The sequence below is a fragment of the Amblyomma mixtum genome, chromosome 2 (assembly GCF_055824585.1).
Source record: "Amblyomma mixtum isolate Tamu chromosome 2, ASM5582458v1, whole genome shotgun sequence".
NCBI lineage: Eukaryota > Metazoa > Arthropoda > Arachnida > Ixodida > Ixodidae > Amblyomma > Amblyomma mixtum.
In genome coordinates, this window is record NC_143013.1 from 94,520,653 (window position 1) to 94,534,255 (window position 13,603).

General features: G+C 44.7%; 1 protein-coding gene across 1 annotated transcript in view; it reads right to left on the reverse strand.

Moving 5' to 3' along the window:
- LOC149360212 (uncharacterized) overlaps window positions 1-7,797 on the reverse strand; it is a 25,668-nt gene extending 17,871 nt beyond the window's left edge. Inside the window, exon 1 of the mRNA XM_089567806.1 lies at window positions 7,789-7,797. Within this exon, the coding sequence (XP_089423932.1) occupies window positions 7,789-7,797 (9 nt within the window). The remainder of the gene's footprint in view (window positions 1-7,788) is intronic.
- Window positions 7,798-13,603: the final 5,806 nt, after the last annotated feature.

Sequence of the window (13,603 nt, forward strand, 5' to 3'; positions counted from 1 at the left end):
GGGTACCGGGGCACACGGGGGTGGCAGGGAACCGAGAGGCCGACAGGATAGCTTGAGGATACATTACTTTCCGAGCTTCCGACGAGACCGCGGAACTCGCGCCGGCACCCAGGGAATACTCGGCCATACTACAAAACTATAGAGGCAGAAGAATGCGATATCCCCCACTGCACAAATCTCTCAGCAGAGAGGAAGCTGTCACTTGGAGACAATTACAAACAGGCTCTTTCCCAAACCTACATATACTAAACAAAATGCACCCTACGATATACACGAACAAATGTCCCTGGTGCGACGAAAAACCTACACTATACCACATCACATGGGCCTGTCAAAACATACACGTGGTCCCCAAAATACAAACCCGAGTGCGGAGCAGTGGGAGACTGCTGTCCAGCGACCGCTGCGAAGACCAACAAGGTGTGGTACAGCGAGCTCAACGGGCGGCAGTGGCCAGCGGAGCCCTGGACTGAGGGCAACCGACCACTGAATAGAGGCGGACGACTTCGACAGAGAAGGAAGGCTCCTGGGAGTAGAACCAAGACGTCTCTGAAGATGCCCCCAAACCGCAGGAAAAACCATTAGTGTATATAAAGTTTTCCCTTCCTTCCTTTATTATAATACAGTTTCAAACCGGAATTAAGCCCATAAGACGGGTCGGAAATCCCGTGTTCCGTGATTTGGCCATAAATCCGCCTGTGTCCCACAACGATCATGATTGTCTTCATCAGAAGTACACGTGAACAGGCTCCAAGAAAATAAATTGAAGGGTCAAAAAATACAAACAGTCCACCGATTATAACCAAAACGCGTTTTCTATGTCCAGATGCAGATGCTGAAATAGCGAGACAAGCTAGCATAAAGGAGAAGGCGTTTCGTTCGATCTGCACACAATGTGAAGAAAAATTTAGCAGCGATCAATTTGGCTGATGCGGAGGAAATGCTATGGCATTCTTCTTTCACTCGTCAGTGTATTTCACATGTGGTTGGCTTCCAATGCTGAGCTCATTTTCTTTCACTCTACAATCGATTCCAATTCTGATTCTATTCCAATTTCAACTACGCACCCACAAAATGGGCCACATCTTTAGATTACGGCGAGCCCTCATACCACTGCAAGCGCAGTAGCATAGGGGGGTTAAGCGATGCGCCACTACACCTACAGACGGTTGTTTCAAGCACAGTCATCGTTGGGGCTGGTTAGACTCTGGGCTTGTTGGACTGTCGAGCAATATGAGAAGCAGTAGCTCCCGGAAGCCATATTTTTGCACGGGAGGCTGTCTACTTTGCACACATGCCTACTGCCGTCCGAGGCCATTTATTCTTAGTAATTTTCAGTTTTGTTGAGTCATTGTTCCTTCGACATCTCTCTCCTCTCCTCCACAATTGTAGGGGAAGAGGGGGAGATGGTACGGTTGGCCGGTGGAGAGAGGAAAATCCCTCTAAACACCACGTGCCATCGACGGCAGGTGGAAGCTTCACAGAGACAACAACGTCGACGCCACCACCGCCGGACAGTTTTCGCCTTCATGGCCCTCCTAATCGGATCGGATTTAAAACTCGGGTATAAAATCTTTAGGCGCGCCGTTAGGACGGCGCGCAAGCTATTCTTCCTATGAGCAATTCGATATTTTCGCCAAACGCCTGATTGCATCCTCTCCTCGGCTGTCGTTTGAGAAGCTCACTGCCACCGCGTTTATCTCAGGAGATCCGCTTTCGTCCATAAATGAGGCATAGCCGCTGCGTCAAAGAATTTCGTCCACGCTGGCTATTCCCTCCGCTTCTCGAAACTATCCCTCGTATTGATCGCATTCGTTAGACGCTGCCGCAGTAGCCATTTCGCGGCGCTAGCGCAAATTTAGGTTGGGAGAAGTTCGCTCCAACCAAACAAAGCAAAGCCATCAGCAGACCTGATCATATTGCCCGCCTGTTTCGACCGAAAGGGGCATGATACTGTGCTGGCAACGACCGGGTAAACGCTTGGGTGAGGGCCACAGAGGGGCGTAGCCTTCAAAGCAACACCTGTTTCCCGAGCGCAAGAGCGCAAGGCAGGGAGAATTTCATAAATGCTTCTTGGCTTCCACATCGTGCACACACAGTGCGGTAAAAATTGTGTACATTTTGTGCTAGCCATCTGCTACAGAATACACTACAGTACTAGTGAAAAACGAGCAGAAAAATCAGTTGCTACTACAAAACGTTTTGTCGCATTTTCGACGTGGTTCTCTCGTCTTTTTTAGACTGGGCCTTCTTTTCAAAACCTCTTTTCTTCTCGAAAAACTGAGCAGCAGGCTTGAAGATGTGAGAAAACAGAAACAGTCTTTTCCTCCCATTACGAAGCATTGAGTACAAACCAGGCTTCATTAATGGCCTATCTTTGACCACCAAGGTACTTTCAGATGTTTTTGTTCGCCTATGCTTGTGCAAGGTATGAAAACGATAGCAGTGACTTCGAGCACTGTGCTAATCCGAAACATATGTGAACTAGAAGCTGCGTTAAAGACACCAATAACGGCAGCAACTTTGCTTCGCAGACACACCAAAAAGGTATTTGGCGAAAAGGAAAAAAATGAACAGTAGAATCAGGGGATTTCTGTAATGACATCTTCTCTCCTAGAAGCTAACACTCATATTTTCTGGTCGTTCTTGAATGCTAAAAAAAAAGAAAAATGCTCAGTAGTGTAGCGGTTTCGATCATCTTCAAGCAGACTTTCTGGAGAACGCCTACAACTTAAACAAAGCAAAGCAAAAGTTGCATTGGCAGGTGACATGCTAACATGACGGTTAGGAAAATGGCGTTAAAGCTTCATGCTAGGAAAATTACAACGGAGAATAACTGATTGCGGTAATACTAAACACACAAATGCCCCGAAATGACGTGTCTTCTTTCCTCAAACCTTGTCGAGTGCATGTATACCATTTCCGCAATGTTCGTGCCTCGCCAGACCATAATCCGTCGACCCCTTGATTATATGTGCAATAACACGTCGAACGAAACTGAGCGTTGTCTTCTTTCGTGAGTAGCAGCACTCATTATGCACATTGGAAAAATGAACGTGTGAAAGTAAAGAAAGCGAGAGAGGCATCTTGAAGTTTGCTGAATACTCAACTAGGCTACGCTCCGGACAGTTATTCCTGCGGGCAGCACTGATTATGAAGTACGTCATGTAGGTGAATAGAGTAGAGATGCATAGCCTCTATGTTCTTAGGTTATAGAATCACTGTGTGCACACACTTCGTGCTCACAGCCAGCGCAACCATGGGGGACTTCTGTAGTCTCTTAAAGAGTATGCACTCGGATGTGACGCGCTCGAAGTTGTCGAAACCTAGAGTAGATTTTGAACACTGGTTCTTTCTTGCGTGCTCTTTACTGGAGTACACCCCGTGTAGAAAACGGAGACCGCGTTAATTAAACGCAGGCTTTTTGTTTACACTCAATTTTACTGATCTTTCCTTTATATTTACTCTTCTCAATATCTGTGCAGCAGGCGGACGTGTTCATACTACCCTCCTGTCGTTGGCTAAGTGCCAGTTCAGCGCAGCAACGGCACCTGACATTACCTTCCTATTTTCACAGGACGTGTTCTTTTACGCTTTGAGTCCGAAGGAAGTGCCAGAATGCGATTTGGAGGGCGATAAAAAAAATCAATCTAAAATATGACGCTTGAGCATGCCTCAAGCGCTAAGACAAAGCCAATATGGCACCCGTTTTTTGCTACATTTCCATTCCCTAAGCACCTATTGATTTCTGCGCTGTGTTTATGCCTCGACAGCTGGAGCTCCAGAGGCCCCAGTCTGCATGAAAACGACCTCTTTCTCTGCAGCTCATGGACCGTGGCAGCCTTTGTTCTCCACGCGGAGGCAAAAAGTATAAAGAAGAACAACATCCGAAATAGAATCTCTAGGCCGGCAAAAGGGTGCAAAAAGGCATGTCTGCAGAGCGCGCCATTCCTTAGCGCTTTGCTCTGCCCGCCAACGTTTTCTTCGACAACACAGCGAGAACCGGAGGAGGAACGACCTGGCAGGAGTCAAAAGCTTTTTAGAATAAGCAGAGATTTTTTTCAATACATCACAGACAAGGATCATTTCAGCAATGGTGTAGTTAGGCACCCAGTTGAAGCCCGGTCTTGAAAGAGGGAAAGGTTAAGCGTTGGATGCTTCTCTTCCTTTCCCTTGTACTGCGGAGTGTGGCGGTACTCAGCGCATCTGGAACATGAGCATTCACTGGTGAACCAGGCACCGGATGCACTAAGCGCTGGATCTGTGCTCATTAATAAAATGGAAACCTGTCTTTTTACAAGCTACATTCCCAGGCGTTGTGCTGTAACCAGCTACACAACCACATACTGAATGAATGAATTGGCAGCTGGTGACCAATGCCCTTTTCAGACCTAGAAAACTAGAAAGGAGAAAAGGGAAGCGGGAACAGAAATGAACGTGCATTAACGTGAATGCTTCAAATAATATTTTTTTATTTCTGGTACCAAACACTTAGAATCTAGACAAGTACGACCACCATAGCAACGCAGTATCGGCAGGACGTGCTGCCTATATGGAAACCTCTCTTTATTAGACAAACTCCAATCGTTCACTAAATTTAACTTGACACCAGCACCTTCGATTAACTATGTAGAATGCCGATAAGCAAATGCTTTCGCTTGTTTTCAGCGTCTGCTAAATGCAGTGCCCAAATCCCATGCCCCTAATATCCATTCAGTTTTATTTCTGGACTTTTAGATTTACATGGATAAGGACACCCCGGGTAGAAGGCAGGAAACAAACTGCCTATTTCTGAGACTAAGCAGCTCATCAGCGCCAATCAAGCTTCAATGCGTTGCGAGGGTACAAAAGTAATACTTGAACCAGAGCTTTGGAGGGCAACTAAAATTACAGAGGAAGAAATGCACAGCACGCTGAATAAGTCAGGCTCTCACCGACGATTTATGCCCTTGGTGGGTGAAGAAATAAAGACGGAGTTGGTGATCACTGGTACGCAAGGTGCGACGGCCAGAGCGATCGCTTTTGTCCCGGGTTGCGGCATACATTCGCGTACATTTCCCCGCCTATCAATATCGCCTCACAAAACGTCGAAAATTATGAGCAAAAAAAAAATGCCCTGAAACCCAAGTCTGACGTACCTTTTCCGCTATTTCCAGAGCTGTTCGGTGAAGCGCACGGTGCCGAAGTCGGCCAGTGGTAAATCACTGAGGAGATTAGAGTGAAACACAGTTGAAGGAAATTTGACGTGAACACAACTCAAACGGAATGAAAATGCGAAAGATGTGCGAACTGAATGCCGCAAAAAGATCCGTTCAGTATTACAACCAACTATTACAACCCCGAAAGCAGAAGGTTTGACAGCCGTCGCCGTAGCTCAGCGGTAGAGCACCGGACGCGTAATTCGGAGGTCGTGGGTACGGATCCCACCGGCGGCATGTGGTTGTTTTTTCTTCTGCTTTTCTAATCAATTAGCTTTAAGCGATAACATATTCGGTAATTGATCAACACCACAAAATAAATAAAATAAAAATCCCCTGTGCCCCTTGGTTTCTGTGGCTGTTGGCTTCTCTCATATGCATATAAATGGAAAAGTTAATTCGTGAATGCATGCAGAGATACATGGTTTCTTGTACGCAGAAATATTCAATATAAAAAAATGAACCAGGGAAAGTTAAACGAGTCTTCAAATGCCAGCGGATTTTGTTCCAAAAGGCTGTCGACCATTATCTATTAAACGTAAGTATAAGTGCAAAGAGCCTGTAAGAAAATAATTTTTGCTCTTAACTACACTTTAAAATATTAAAGCCTTAATAAAAATCGCGCGAACGGCACCTTGTCCATGTCATCTAGCGATTAACCTGACAACCGTAATAGATATACATTATAAGAAAATACAATATACTAGGAAAATTAGTTAACAGTCATCGCTTATAGCAGACAAATAAAGCGAGACCCTAAGAAAAGAAAATCCGCCACCAGCTGGAAATGAACCATAGCCTTATATTTCTCACCCAGTAGGTCCGCAAAACTTTTTTGTAGTGTTGCTAAATATTACCTCAAACGGGGGATGATCTAGTTTACCCTTTTATAAGCACTTTTGTGAATGACCGAGTCAAGCCCACAGTGTTCCCTATTGATGCTTGCGACGACGGTGGTGGGTATGATCTGTGCATTTTGACGTTAAGGGCAAACAGGAACGGCGTCAGGAAAGTAAGCCGAAACTACCCATAGCAATCTTAGGTTACCAGTGTCAAGAGTACAGTTTAAACGGCCATCCTAAGGGCCGGAAGTCTGTAGCAGTGTGCGCTGCGAGTATATACCTCCTGAAAAGTCTGGGTCAGGAACAACATAGGGGAATAATGGACGCTTGAATATAATAAATTGAAGCTCCCTAGCTGTGCGGTATGAAAAATGAAGGTGAAATTTAGAAACTATAAGCGTAGCGAGCTTAAGAGCGTTGTAATACGGTACTTCACTGAACAAACGAACGTGACTTCTTCTTTGGGCCTAAAACAAAGAAGAGAACTTGGACTGCAATTCCAGATTGCGAAGAAATAGATTATGTCAAACAATAACATTTTCGTCTTAGCGAAAGCATAGAAGCTGTTCTATTCAGGCTTCAATAAGCCGAAATTTAACTCTTGCTAGCAAACTTTGACTCAAAATCGTGACAGACGGAGAACATGTCTTGAACGGAGAGCTGCTAAAACAGTTTTTATGAAATCAGACTAGCTCTGTCACGCTTGCAAAGATATCTGAACGATGCATAGGACAACCAGTGTGGCTGTTGGGGAAGTCGCAGTTTTCTGGAAGAGTGGCAGAGAAGAATTGTTGAAATTGGAGAAAAATGGTGGTCGATTTGCGTAGTTAGGTCGAGGCGTAGTTAGGTCGAGGCGTAGTTAGGTTGCGTAGTTAAATGAGCGAGTGGGCGGGCGGGCGGGCGGAGGGATGGGCAGGCGATTTGACTAGGAGAGGGATGCCTATATTCGAAGTTTTCTGTTCCAGTTAACTTAAAACAAACTTCAGCAGTTACATAGCAACGGCATTCTGCAGAGACGGCATTCTGCAGAGACGGCAACGACATTCTGCAATGCAATGCATTTAGCAAATTGGAGATTACTGAGGTATACTTCAGTAACTTTTATCCTCAACTGTTGCCCTCCCTGGTATCTCAGCACCTTCTTTAAGCAGGAGATGAATGGTATTGAAGATATATTGTCTCCATGCCTTCTTTATAGCCTTCCTCCACGCTTCCTTATAGTAATTTTATTCCTTTCTTAATGCAGGACGGCGGTGGCTGTGCGCCGTTACATGCATATCTTCCACCAAGTTTACTCTACTTCGCAGAAGGGCACAATTATTTCATGCATTTCAGAAATAAGCCCTCACAAACAAGGAAGCTCTCTTGACACAGAGCGCTAAACAGACACGGACACAGGGAGACAAACACTACAGGCGCTAACTTACAACTCCCCAAGTTTCCATTGTGCCAAGGCAGCTCGCTTTTGTGTTGAATGATGCGTGATATGCCATATTTGGTATAGTGATATTGCTACGAAGAAGTGGGCGATGGCGCGGGACGGAGCCCTCACGCGAGGCCCTCAGTCATTAAAATCATATTTCATCTGTCATCATGTCATCTTCTCACGGGCTGAACTCACATACCACGAAATCATCACTCATCACGGAAACAGCCCCTTCCCCCTCCCAACATGTCATCTTACACTAGATTAAAAATACAGCGCTGCTTGACGGCAACTGTAGACAAACTGCTACATTTCACCTTACCTCCTTCATCGCTACTACCCTACCTTGGCCTTCCCACTCTGCTGAACATGCGGGGCGGCCAAGGCGACCCTCATATACTTCCTGTTGGAATGCCTACAACCTATGGAAGCTCCCCTCATACCCAACCTACTCCCCTCATCGTGGAAGGCCACTCGGCGAGAAGCTCAACCAGGTAGCCAAACGTAGCTAGCGCTCGGAGCTCGCCGTGAGTCCCAGACCCGTGGGTTCATGCACGGCAAGGAGCCCATCCTTGAAGACCTTTTGATCTTTTCTGAAAAAAAGTTGTTCCTCCTCTTCCTTCTCCTGTTGCTTGGCTTGCAACCTCGATATATTGGGGGTGAGGTGAGGGGAAAACATCATAATCCTGCTCCCTGGAGCATCGACGCCTTATGCCAGCCTTGGTCGTCTGCCGAGGGTATTTCGAATCCACGGCACAGCCCAACCTCAGCTCGACTTGACAAGAACCGACAAGCCGCTTACTCCAGCCCCGCTTCCAGCCCCGGCAAACAAGGCAAGACACAGTGACCAGAAGAAGACGTGCTATGATCCGATGCTTATTGACCCGAAGACAAAAACAAAGACGGTACCCCCCCCCCCCCCCCCCCCTAAGCTGTCTACCGCATCCATAACTCTTGGCCTTCGTCTCTAGGCGACCAACCGCTGAACTTGAAGCACAGGGGCAACCGTTCATCACATAATCACCTTCATCGTGGTAGCCAGCATTTGATCTTCTGTTTTTCTGACCACGCTTGCCATTTCCGCAACCTTCAGAATTCAAGTGATCGATCTTGACGCTCGCTCGATGGCCCCGGGTAATGTTACGATGAAGAGGGAGATGTGGGCAGTGGTGCAGGACGGAGACCTCGTGCCAGGCCCGCAGCCATTAAAATCATATTTCACATTGCATGTGTCATCATATTGTTCTGTTTCGTTGGTTTGCCCCCCCCCCCCTCCCCCCAATCAATATCTGGCGCGCTTAAGATTGGATTGGATTGGAGTAAACTTTATTTGTGCCTGCAGTTGGGCGCTCGGGCGCGCTTAGAGAATGTCGCACTTCGGAATTGCTCCGGTAGCTGATGATGGTCAGCTTTCATTGGCTGCTTCATTGTCCTATGTATACTGAATTAACGCATTTATTTTTCATACAGAGTGCAGTCCAAAGAACATCTTCATCGCCATCATTCATGTCACGAAGGCAGAGTCGCTATATTTATTGAGATTAGACAAAATATTGACACTATGAAAGGAAACATAATAATCTGGTACATGCCAACACTTGACGCACTAGCTCAGAAGATAGAACACATTTACATTTTTTTTTTGCTTAAGCTTTAGGCACGTGTAAGAAGTACTTTAATGAAAAACTCCCAGATATTTTGAGAATAAAGTCCGTATGCTTTCAGGACCAGGTCAGTGGGAATTAAATTACAGAGTCACAGGAAAATGCAATTTCCGCTATAAGTCTTCACTACTTCCTGCTTTCGGCCTGCTGTAGCTCTGAGAGGCGGAAAACTGATGGCTATGAAATTTCTTTTCAATAAAATGAATTTATTCAAACGAAACTTGTTTTCTGGTTAGAAGAGGGGGGGGGGGGGGAGAGTATTTTTTCGGCTCTCTAAGAGCATTATCTCTAATACTAAACGAAATCAGGAAGTTGTTTTCCAAAAAAAATTGTTTTTCCAAAAAAATTGGGTTTTAATTTTTTTAACTATGGTCACAGCAAGCTCCCAATTCCGATTGCCAAAACTTTCCGTTAAAGGAGGTTTCCTCGTTCATTTTAAATGCAAACTGGACATTAGTTTTATTAAAGAGGGCCACACAAGCCTAGGAGCTCGTTTATCACCTTAAGTATTCTTTAAATTTGTCGTGGAGTTGTTCCGCACACATATTGCCAGGAGTAAGAGGGGCGCAGACTTACTACAGATTTAAGGACTTCTATATGATCTTAGCGCTATAAATATGAGTGCAGCAGAAGAAAATGCGACGTCTTAATATGGCTGATTGTTTGTAGGTGCAGGAATTGAATCTAGTACGAAATTTATTAGCGGAAGGAACAAGATATCCCAAATATCGGCCAGAAATTGTTTAATGCGAAACTACAACAGGACACTTCACAACATTTAGGCCAACTATATAAAATATCTGTTCTTTTCATAAATCAGCTGCTCCACTATTTGTGGCTATATTACTGTTAGGCACCCAAAATACGAATTAACTACTGAGAAGATTATATCTTAAATTCAACAATTCCTGCCCGGAACGTTATCCTGAATAATATGGTCAAAACATAAAACTCTGTGATCAATGTAGTCATGCCTAAAAGATACGCGTACAAAATTGCTCTCAACGTCATCGTACTTTGATTGTTAATGCGATGTGTTCTTGGATACCAGTATTTCCTTCTTGGGAGATATGTAACACATAAAAGCTCGTTTTCAGTGAAAGTAGCCTCATTAACATCAAGACGTGAGAACCTGTTGATACAAACGAACTTCAAATTTGTCCTCACTGCTCCTTAGAGGTTAAACTGCTTTCGAAGGTTACAATGCAACGCATCATAGCTACCACCGTAAATAAAGCTCAAATCTGTAATAGCCTAACCAAGCACTGCTGCACCTTTAGAGATTTTTCAGCTTCTCAAATTCGATTTCCTTGGCGCGTACTGCGTAGTGGCACGCTGCACTTTTTTATCAATAATAGATGCAAGTAGTAGCGAAACAGAAAGTACCGTGTGAGCATCATTGATGCTGATGATTGTGTTTATCTTTTCTGTGAACTATATTTACCGCGTAGAAATCATTTAAAATTTTTCAGAACAAGCCATTCCCATTTGAGGAACATTGTGCGAACTAGTTGAATTTTTTACGCATGAGTGTTCAAAATAGAGCTTGGTTAAATGACTGCCCTTCGAGAGTGCATGAGGGTGAAAAGCTGTGTGTCCCAATGAAGCTTCATTACTAAAGGCATTCGCATTAAAATGCACCGCACAATAGGTCATGCCTGTTCCACTCGAAGGCTGCCGTCAACGACTTCCACATGTTTTCACCGCGTAGGCTGTTATATTTATTTTTCCGCCAAATAGTCTTGCATTCTACCATGAAAGCTATGCCTCAGCCATACTTCTTTAATTACTTTGCGAAATAATTTAATATAGCCTAAGCATTTTATATTAATTTAATTTAACTCAACTCATTTTAGTGTGCCATGGTTGGCGGGTGGCAAAGTAGAGAGAGGAATATTTCCCTCTCCACGTTTGAGGAGAGAGGAGGGAGGTTAAAGGAAGAGATAGGGCGGGAAGCTTTTTGGGCTCATGCTACGCCTGCGGGCGTAGATTGCACGGCCGAACGCATGGCGTAGGAGCTACATGAAAGCTACAACAGATGGTGCTCATTATTGCGCTCAACCGATAAGCTTAGCTTTACAACTATTTTATGTCCTAGAGGTTGAAAATATCAGCAACAAAAGATAAAGATTTCAAATATTATGAAATGTGGAAAAACTGCCCAAGTATGATTAGGCATATTTCTCGTCAGTATAAATTCCTGCCTAACTTTAGCAGAGGCACCCTCTATCTTCAACACTAAGAAAGCGCCATGATGTTGAGAACGACCAAGAAGCACTAGGCCATGCCGTGTGCCGATGTTGCTGCCAGAAATACCCTGCACACATTAGACGCGTTACAAGCCGATCAGTTTAGTCGAGATTTGAATCAAAACTTTGACAAAGTCTTGATGCGGACATATTAAATGTATTGTAATTTGCGAATGAAATTGACATTAGGGGTATTTTCATAAGAAATCAGTAGTGACAGTTCCAGCTTCCCGACTCATTGCTTCTAATTTAGAGCTCTTTATCATTCTGACGGACTCGAAACCGACGGCACAATTTGTCCATGAGGACAAGCGTGCTGTAAGACGACGGAGCCGTGCCAGGCGGCCTGAGGTGCTGACGCAGTCCACTGGGCCATTAATAACGCTTTGTTTCACCAATTTAGCGCATCATTAGTTTTTTCGTTGCGATAGATCATGCAGTAAATAGTGCTTGCCCAGCTGATTTCTGTGCAATGTCTATTTTTCTCTACTCAGACCAGTACCTAGTGGTTTCTACTATTAGTGGTCTATTACTATTGGCAGGATATTAATAGTAGACGATACAATTAGCAGGGACTGCATCAGCGGGGTACCTTCAGCAGCTGCAATTAACCGGTACAGTTATCATGGTACTTATTATATTATCTACTACCGACTACTGCATGGCAGTAGTGCGTACTAGAAAAAGTAATGAGTTTGGTTCAGGCAATCCTCGAAAGTAGGAAGTCTCTTATAATCACTCCGGTAACTAAGGCGTAGTTACTGAGCCTCCAAAGCGGGTTGGCTGTTAAAAAAAAATGTTACTATGCAAGGATAACAACAAGAAATAAAAAAATGGCTGAGTCAGTTCTAACTTCCCTACGGAAAGGCGGTTTATTCATAGAATATCGCAATGACTCCTCGCTTTGAGTTCATCCTTTGCACTGTGGAAGTTTAAAATCAACTGACGCCTCTAAAAAGATGCCCCAGACGAGCCGTTCTAGCGAACTGCAAAAATAAAAAAAAAGAATCACACGATGAATTACACTCCTTTCACACAGAACCCTGTTTGGCTATCGCCGCGAATGGCCGTGCTACCAGTAATTACGAATGCAAGCGGCAGGCGCTTTTCAACGCAACCTTGTCTCAACGGAGGATCAAAGTCGTTAGGGATGGGCTCCTACAAGTTCCGGTAAGCTAAAAAAGGCGGGGGAATTGCGCGTAAACAAACTCTAAACCTTTGACCCTGAAAGGCTTAGGACATGCGCTGCGCGTTTCAGAGTTCACTATTTGAAACTTGACAATTAGAATTGAGCACTGTTTTTCAAATACGCTAAAAGCGGATTAGGTGTAACCTGGAGGTCCTAAAATTTAAAGGTGTCCGCACAATATCGATGTTTACTTCTGAATGTTTCCTTTTTTCTTACTGTAGGGCATTTCCTGATTCAAGAGTTTGAGATATATATCGGGAATGACGCCTGGTTCCTCTCAGCAGCCATAATGACTCTCATGGGCTGAATCAAAGCCTCTCTTCTGTGTACTTGGAGTTTTTCCTGAAAAGGTGTCCAGGAAACTGACGGAACACTCTTTGAGGTGGCGCACTGCCCCCACCGAATTCCACATCCGGTTATCTGAACCAGAAAGCTTTCACTCAAGCTGGTTCGGCTAATCCTGGAAATTCTATCGCCATTGAAGCAACGCCGACAGTGACAACTGGAAAAAAGTTCCGCGAAGGGCGTTTTTCTTTGGTAGCAGCGGCGACGACCCTCATGTGCAGTATCTGGGGCTCTCTTCTCTGTGCTAACAGGTTGAAGTCATATGTGTTTACTTGTTAAGTGCGAAAACACTATTCCGATGGGTAAACCCACAAAAAGATCTTGCGAGGATGTGGTTTGCGATATTGGTGGGTTTGTGCCTAGTGAAACAACTAAACAAAAAGAGATCAAATAAATATCCGCAACTAGGAATGGAATCCGCATCGGCGCAAACAGGTCAGCTTCATTAGCCACTCCGAGAGAGCACTAGGCTATCGCCGCAGCCGAACACGGCTCGTGTTAAAGTTCAACACATACTTGTGCTTTGCATTGCACATCATTTTTTTCATCAACTAATGCATCTATCACACTGATATTCGAGCTTTTGGCTATGTGGCGACAGTGACAGAGAAATGTGCGTTGGAGTGGGCAACACTGGCAGAAACAAGGCACCAGAGCCACACGAGTTAACAACACTGCTGCAGAAACGGG